This window comes from Bison bison, unplaced genomic scaffold (genome assembly GCF_000754665.1).
Source record: "Bison bison bison isolate TAMUID 2011002044 unplaced genomic scaffold, Bison_UMD1.0 scf7180017864309, whole genome shotgun sequence".
Taxonomy (NCBI): Eukaryota; Metazoa; Chordata; class Mammalia; order Artiodactyla; family Bovidae; genus Bison; species Bison bison.
The window spans coordinates 2,380,963-2,389,931 of record NW_011494881.1 but is presented as its reverse complement, the minus strand read 5'-3'; the positions used below and the strand labels follow the sequence as shown (position 1 = coordinate 2,389,931).

Genomic DNA, 8,969 nt, shown 5'->3' with positions numbered 1-8,969 from the left:
CTTTTTATTTTTTATTATTTTATTTATTTTTATTATTTTTATTATTTATTTTAATTAGAGGCTAATTACTTTACAATATTCTACTGGTTTTGCCATACATCAACATGAATCCGCCACGGGTGTACTCGTGTTCCCAATCCTGAACCCCCCTCCCACCTCCCTACCTATACCATCCCTCTGGGTCATCCCAGTGCACCAGCCCCAAGCTTCCTGTATCTTTTTAAACTTTCTGCCTAGTATAGAAACTGGTAGAAAATGTTAGATTCTGAGTATTTTACTCATGTATTCTTTTTGGAATCTAGTAAAATAATACAAGATTTACATATCCTCCCCATTCTTAATTTCTGAACACTGTCCTTCATTCTTTTCCTTTCTTATTTGTCCTTCAGCTTTTTCCTAATTATTCATTTTTAGACTCAAATTAACTCAGTCTCTCTTACCTATTACCATTTATTTTAAGCGGTACTTCAGCAACTAGATGCTTTCCTTTTGGTAGTTTTTAGTGCAAGAACTGAAAAACAATCTTGTATGACTAGCAGTTATAAAGATTAATTCATTTGTTTAGCTCCGACTTTCATACAGAAGTGAAACATGCTGCCTCTACCAACTTTTTCTTCTCCCAGCCACCATAAAATCTGTACACTATACCAAATTAACACTGCCATTTTTACTCTGGGCTTCCCAGGTGGCTCAGTGGTAAACAATCTGCCAATACAGGAGACACAGGTTTGATTCCTGGGTGGGGAAGATCCCCTGTAGTAGGAAATGGCAACCCACTCCAGTATTCTTGCCTGGGAAATCTCACAGACAGAGGAGGCTGGTGGGCTACAGTCCATGGGCTGACAAGAGTTGGATATGACTCAGCAACTGAGCACAGCACAGCAGCATTTTTGCTCCAATTCAGATCTTATTTTCTCTTTTGCCCTGTCAGATTTTTGTTATGTGCATTTTTATAACCTGTCTTTGTAAGAGTAATATTTAATTGCTTCTGTAGATTCTTATACATCAAAGCCAGTTTAAATTGCCTGGATAACTCAGCTGGTAGAGCATCAGATTTTTAATCTGAGGTTCAAGTCCCTGTCAAAGCACCAAACAAGAATAGTTTACTAAAACCAGTTTAAGCTAAAACTGAATACTCATTATGTACATTAGACAACAAAAGTTACAATCTTTCTCACCTTGCTATTTGTATTCTCATTTATCATATTTTCCCCAAATGTGAGATTACTACCTTTACTAGACAATTTAATATACACTTAAATGACAGACTTTTGAAAAAGCTGGAAAGTTAGTCTGGGCATGTTGTTTCCTCTTAGAACACAGAATTTACAGCAAAAATCTTGTGAGCATTAAATAAATGCACCAGTAAATCAAGCTCTTATACTCAGATACAAGATCAAAGTAATTTCTAGTTACTTGATGGCTTTCTTAAAGTGTTAATTCCTGTGCAATTCCCCTGGGGTCTGGTGGTTAGGACTCTGCACTCCCACAGCAGATTGCAGGAGGCATGAGTTCCATCCCTTGTCAGGGAACTAAGATCCCAAAGGCCACACAGTGAGGCCAGAAAAAAAGTGTTAATTTCTGATAACCAGAGCCAGTGTCCTAAGTCCAATTCAAGAAACCAAGTAACTGCTATTTCACTGGTCTTCAAAGTCTTGCAGCAGTACCCCTAGCACCAGTATATAAAAAACAGTAATATCTTCACAAATTCACATTCTTGTAACAAAGAAGAACAAACAGAAACTAACTTTACATTATTTGCTCAGTTCACTGTGAACCAGTAGTCTATTCTAAAGGATAGACCATCATCACTGCTGATATATGAAGTTCAAAAGTTTTCTAAGTTTCAAGTTGATTATTGGCAAGATTCAAATTTCTCTTAGTAGCCTGGCAAATTCAAATTCAGTTTTCAGTTTTAGCAAGTAAATCGTTTTCTAAAATATTCCAATGTAATATCCCCATTTTATTCTAATTCCTGTTTATAAGCACACTTGCACAAAACAAAATTATTTAAGATAGTCCATCAATTTAAGCTAATACATGTATTCTAAATCGGCGGAGGTTTTCCTATAGTTATATAAACAGACCACATGATTTGAAAGTAGTTGAGGTCATCCTTTAATTAAAATTCAATTCCATTTCATTTCTATGCCCATTAAAAAATAATCAGTAATACAAAAGACCCTTTCAAGTATACTGAAGTTTAGCAATAACAATTTACCAAATTTTGAATTTACTGCACCAGCAACTATTAACATCATGCAAGCATACCTCAGAGACACCATGAGTTTGGTTCCAGACCACAGCAAAAAAGCAAATATCCCAATCAAGTCAGTTAAATGAATTTTTTTGGTTTCCCCATTCATAGAATGTTATGTTTATACTATACTGTAATTCATTAAGTGTGCAATAGCATTATGTCTCAAAAAAATGTACATTCCTTAATTTAAAACATTTTATTGCTAAAAAGAATGCTAACCATCAATACATCCTCGGTAATAACAAAGATCACTGATCCCAGATCATAAAAACAAATAATGAAAAAGTTTGAAATACTGTGAATTACCAAAGTGTGACACAGACATAGGTGAGCAAATGCAGTTGGAAAAATGGCACCTACAGATTTGCTTGATGTAGGATTGCCATTATGCCTCAAATTTGTAAAAACAAAAAAGCTCACAGTATCTGTGAAGGTTAAGTATACAGGGTCAGGGGCTTCCTTGGTGGGGTCCAGTGGCTAAGAGTCCACCTGCCAATGCAGTGGACACGGATTCTATCCCCGGTCCAGGAAGATCCCACATGCGGCTGGGGCAACTAAACCCATGCGGGGCAACTACTGAAGCTAACACACCCTACAGCCTGTGCCCTGCAACAAGAGCAGCGATGAGAAGCACAACTACGGAAAGCCCTTGAGCAGCAATGAAGACCCAGCGTAGCCCCGCCCCCCAAAGAGAGAGAGGTGAAACGCTTAAATAAAGTATACAGTGAGGATATACATAGACTGTATGCAAATACCATTGTACATAAGGGACTTCAGCATCCTCAGATTTTGGTATCTGAGGGAATCTTAAACCAATCCCCACCTCAGATACCAAGGGATGACTATTATGTCAAACTTTAAACTCCAGAATTGCCAAATAAAAACATCCGAATCATATACACAATTCAGATTTTCTAGTAACCACATTAACAATGTGAAATTTTCACAATTTATAACCCAATACCAAAGTATTGTTATTTACACATATAATCATTATATATAATTTATATTTTGTATGTTTTTCTTCCTAGGTTTCCAAAACTTGGTATGTCTTCCACACTTGTTAACATCTCAGTACAGTACACTTAGGTACTCAATAGCCCACATGGCAAATGGCTTCGGAACTGAACAGAGTAGCTCTACATACTCTAGAGCAGAATCAACCCTGACTAAAATGCAATCTAAGAACCTTCTCCACCCCGAACACAGGCATATCTCCTCATACTATAAAACATATTGAGCAGATGTTATAATCTTTGTGATCCATTCAATATCAGAACAGTGATGTTACTTTTATATGATCTACTAACCTCTAAAAAAATGTCTAGACAACATAAAGTGAAGTGCAAACTGGAAAAATACAAAATAGCATCTTCTTTGAAAATATGCACAATCATAAAATGAAGAAAAGCAAATGATAGTGCCTATGGGGAAGAAGGGATTTCTGACTACAATGATTTTATTTCAGTGATTTTACTCCACCACAGTACTAGTACTCAATTTACTAGACAGCCACTCAAAATAATTTTTCATGACAGAAGGACAAAGAAACAGCTAGAAAAGTTTGTAGTACCTTTGCAAACTTGAAGAATGGTCTTGGGTCTTTTCTGAAATATTCAATATCAAACATTGCTTGAGGATCTGGAAGGTCTGGAAAGTCTATTGCAAGGCGAGCATAAATACCGTCTCTTGACCTGAAGTCAGGTATTCCACAAGAAACAGAAACCTGAAATACGCATGGCATGATTTGTACAATTAAACCATCTACTGCTACCTTAATAATTACTAGTCCTCTTATCACACAATTAGGGAAGAGCTGAAAAATATTTTTAGTTTGAAACTTTTGGGGAATAGAGATACTGTCTTAGTTTAACTTCTAATAGAAATAAAATACTCAGAAAACCAGTGTAATTAAGTCCACCACATATTCCATTCATAAGGGGGTAAGGAATTTTAAGTCAGGCTAACTTTAAACCTTTATAAGCATTTAACCAACAAATTAAAGCAATTCCAACTTGATTGGGAAAGAAGTAAACCATTTCAAATTATTTTAACTAGAAAGCGGGCAAGAGTTTCTATCAGTCAAGTATTTCCAAAAAAAAATCCCTCCTCTAAATCAGGCTTCTATTACTTCAGGAACACTAAATTTCTTAATTTTCCTTAAAAAACTATGCTGTACAATATTGCAGTTTTTAATTGTGAAGAACAAATTTAGATTCTGTGCTTTTTCTACAAATAAATCTTGACAATTTCAAACTGGGATTTCAGAAGTTATCCATTTCACAATTTTGTCTGCATTTACTCCATTCTGGTCTCAGGGAAAAAACAAACGTCTAAGTCACACTGGGGAAGCAAAACATACCTATTTGTCACGATCATCTAATGTTAAATAACACTCTCCCTGAACTCAACAGGTCAGAAAGCAGGACTCAACTTTATTCTAAAAACTGTCACTACCATGTAATATATTCTGTATTCAACACACAATATGAAACAGCCTAAGTAACTAGTTAATTGAGACGGAAAGTGGGGCAAATGGAAAATGTCAAGCCACCACAATCACATCATTTTAATTTAAAATGGAGGAGAGACGATGTACAAGAATGTTTACAATGCTCCACACTCTGTAACAGTGTGTGTTATCAACATTTAAAATTTAGTAAGCTGATGGGTAAAAAAGTGAAAACTCACTATTACTTAATTTGCATTCACTGAGTACTGACATTGAGCCTCTTTTATGATTATTTGCAAACCATCTTGTTTGTCTATAGTCTTTGCCTTTTTTCTATTGTATTATTGTTATTTTCAATCAATTGAAGCTAACTGTACATTAGAGTAATAATCCTTTGTAAGTCAATCATGGTGTTGTTTTTTTTTTTTAATCTGCTATCTGTACTCCACTTCTGTTTATGGTGCCCTATCTCCCCTTTAAAAAAACTTCTGTGTAACTGGAAAAAAAAAAAAAGGAGGAGAGGGAGGAATCTTACCTTTCCAACACTAAGTTCTCTACTTGCCAATACATACGTATAGGTTCCTGGTTTCTCCATGAAGGCTGAGCAAATAACCAATTTTTATCATTAGGCCCTGACACTGTAATGCAAGCAGAATTCCCTGCATGTCCTTTAGGAGTTGTGGTATAATAAAGCAGGTAAAAATCTTACCTTAATCCCACTTACCTTCTGTGTCAATAGATAGAAGGGCATCTTTTTTAAGGTTACTAAGAAGTTTAAAAAATCCTGAACCAATTTGGTAACTGCTGCTGCACTCACTTTTTAGCAGTTTCCAAACACAAATGCCCATTATCATGTAAGAATAAATTCTATACCAGAAATGTGTTTCTGACTTGGACAAGGCTGGAAATACATACCCTCCCCCTTGTACTAGTATTCTCATCCATCTTACATACCCCAGCTCCAGTTAGAACTATTATTTTTTTGCACTCTTGCAGTAATTTCACAGCATCTTCAATTGTATTAATATCTTTTCTTTTTTTCCTTTTTGGTGGTTCTGAAAGGATATTAATAACAATCTGCCACAGTGTCATATCATCCAATTCAGGTGGAGGAATTGTTTCTGGTAGTAAATCTTTAAGAATTGTTCGAGGATCTGTGCCAATCATGAGATGTTGCTGAACAAAAGTATATGGACCTATATTGAAAGGGAAAAGAACTGGATCAATCCACTCCAAGTAGTTCAAAATCTCATTTATTTTCTGAAGTAGTAAATTAGCAATCCTTAAGGCTGTTTCGTAAAGTAAAAAAAATGCACTGCAAAGGTGTTTCATTCAGAACATCTTCAGAGCTAATATATCCCAATGAAATCAGGAGCTCAGACTCAGAGCCAATGCTATATATCCTGTCCCCTGAGCTATAAAATGCCAGGTATGTATTTTAAAGGGATTCCCTGGTGGCTCAGCGGTAAAGAATCCACCTGAAAGGCAGGAGGCCATAGTTCAATCCCTGGGTAGAGAAGATCCCCTGGTAAAGGAAATGGCAACTCAATCCAGCATTATTACCTGGGAAATCCCAGGGACAGAGGAGCCTGGCTGGCTACAGTTCATGGGGTGGAATCAGATGCAACTTAGTGACTAAACAACAACGTGTGCAAGAGTCGAGTGAATTTACTACTAGAATTAGATTTCTCTGGTTAAAACCTAAAAAAATATAACTTAAATACAACAGACGTACAAAAGGGTTCTGCAAATCAATAAAGATCTTACCCATCCTGAAAGCCCACACTATTTATCATTAAAAACACAAAGAAAATGAAATCTATACTTAACTACTGTCTTTAAAATTTTCCCAGGAATAATCTTCAATTTAATCTTAACCAGTCTCTGCAATGATACGTACAATGCTAATGTTCTGAGCTTTAATAATTCTTTGCCCTAAATTTCTTAATCAGTTCCTAGCTTAAGAAAACCAAAAATACAGTCAATATAAACACTAAAGAGAAACTAATCGTCACTATCTTTAAATAGTCAAGGCATTTCTGGAAAAATGAGAGCATATTAAGAAAAAGAATATTTTGAGATGGTCATGTTACTACTTCGATATAAAAATCTCATAGTATTCTCTACTTCAAAATACTTTCCCATTTCATCAAAATACTTAATATTTACTGAGGGCAAACTTTTCCAGGCACTGACTAAACAGTATACAAATCAGTCAGAAATCCCTGGCCCCCATGGGACTTTATATTCTAATACAGGAAACCAGCAATAAAAGTTATATACAGAAATTGTCAAGTAGTGTTAAGAAAAATTATAGAAGGATATGAAGGACGAAGCAAGATACTTTGGAGGATGACCAGTCCATATGGAGGGTACAAGTGGAAAGGAGGGTACAAGTGGAAAGGACCGTAAGTGTGAGGACCTGGTTTTTGAGAAATAATACAGGCCAGCTTCCATGGGCCCATGCTGTTTAACAAACAAAAACAGAACAAAGTACTAGACTATCCCTAAAACCAAGCTGACATTAAATATCAGTAAACACCTAAGAACCTCATCACAAGACAATAAGGGAAGAAAGAAATATATTTTTCGTCGACATAAAAAGAAAATACAGAGAAAAGACAGGTCTTAAACTGTGAAACCATACCTATCCGAGGTCTTGGAGTCCAGTCACTAGAACTCGCATGCGAGGCTCTATCATCTTCGTCACTTTCACACGAATGGAAACCGTTGGTGATGATTTCATCACCAAACAGAAGGTTATCTGCAAAAGAAACCAAAGGTAACTCAAGGTTGTGGAAACAATCAGCACTTAAAATTATAAACCTCTATAATTATTGTGATGCAACAATTTCCAATGAATAAAGCACTTAACATTCACTCATACTGCCCGTGTAAAAAATGTCTACTGGATCAACTCACACCGTTCACAGGAACAGTATATCCTCTTTAGGAATTCTGCTCAGAAGCTAAGTTTCATCAAAATCTAGAAATAAATTAAGTCTACTTAATCAAAACACAAAAAGTAGCAACCTTGACTGAATTTATCGATCACAAATAATGGTTCATAAAACTTACCAAATAAAAATTTACCCAAAAAGTCATGCAAATACAGCTATGGCAACTTGCACTTCTCTTACATAACGCTAAATCGACAAAGGTACCTTTGCATTATTCGTTTCCCTTATTAAACTATGTTTCTTGAAAACAGTGTTGTTTTTCTAATCCAGTCCCTAATGCACACGTTATCTTTACATATGGTCAAATGGTCCACTGGTTGGATTTATTGGTACAAATAAGAGGCACATCTGTCTAGATAAAAACTATGAAAACTAATACAATTATGTAAAATTTAAAAAAAAAAACTATGAAAACACTGAAGGATGACGAGACGCACAACTATCATATCTATTTTAGCATGTCAGAAAAATGTCAATTCGTGTTTCAGGGTTACATATACACACACGAAGACAGTTAATGTAAAAACCACTATAAGAAGACGGTTAGAGGAAAAACACTATTCATGGCAAAGTAGTCTAAAAAACTATTACTCTCCTATGCCCACTATAAATTGCACCACAGAAGGGTAATGTCTTTATAAACAACTATGCTCTTTAAAATTTAAAACAAGTTTAAAAATAAAGGCCCTCCAAAAAACCCCAACAAATTTCGCAGGTGTCAGTTAGCCAAGGCAACGGCAAAAGGCTGGCGCAAGGGACAGTCAAAAAGTTGCAGGTTGAAGTGTGCGGGACGGGGAGGGGCGGAGAAGCGAAGAACATTTAACAAAAGCAATACACGAAAGGAGTAGGAGGGGAGAGAAACTTATTTTAAAACCGACAGCCAGGGTAGCCCGCCCCGCGGCTGCGCAAAACGCGAGGCCGCTGGGGCGGGCCGCGGGGAGGAAGGGGGGCGGGGGGTGGTAGAGAGCAAGGGAGGGAGCGAGTCCGCGGGCCGCTCCGGCAGCCGGGCCCTCAGCCCCGCAGGCGCGCGGCTGAAGAAGGCCCAGGCCGGCAGGGGGAAGCCGCAGAGACAGGCCCGAGCCCCAACCCGCCCGAGACTCCACCACCCGACACCAGGAGGGGCCCCGGGAGGAGGAGGGGGGATGCGCAGTCCCGGCCGCCCGCGCCCTGCGCACCTCGGTACCCAATAGCGGCCGCCGCCTCTTCCTCCTCCTCGCCCTCGTCGTCGTCGTCGTAGAAGTCGTCGGCCGGTGGCGCCTCCCGGGATAGGCCCTGTAAGCCCGGCCCATTGTCTTCT

At 37.6% G+C, this 8,969-nt stretch overlaps 1 protein-coding gene across 1 annotated transcript in view; it reads right to left on the bottom strand.

Annotated features, from left to right (window-relative positions):
• The window catches only part of SIRT1 (sirtuin 1), a 26,742-nt gene that overhangs the window by 17,397 nt on the left and 376 nt on the right, over nucleotides 1-8,969 (bottom strand). Inside the window, exons 2-5 of the mRNA XM_010852389.1 lie at nucleotides 8,848-8,968; nucleotides 7,360-7,476; nucleotides 5,667-5,908; nucleotides 3,834-3,986 (exon numbers count right to left, since the gene is read on the bottom strand). Of these exons, the coding sequence (XP_010850691.1) occupies nucleotides 3,834-3,986; nucleotides 5,667-5,908; nucleotides 7,360-7,476; nucleotides 8,848-8,968 (633 nt within the window). The remainder of the gene's footprint in view (nucleotides 1-3,833; nucleotides 3,987-5,666; nucleotides 5,909-7,359; nucleotides 7,477-8,847; nucleotide 8,969) is intronic.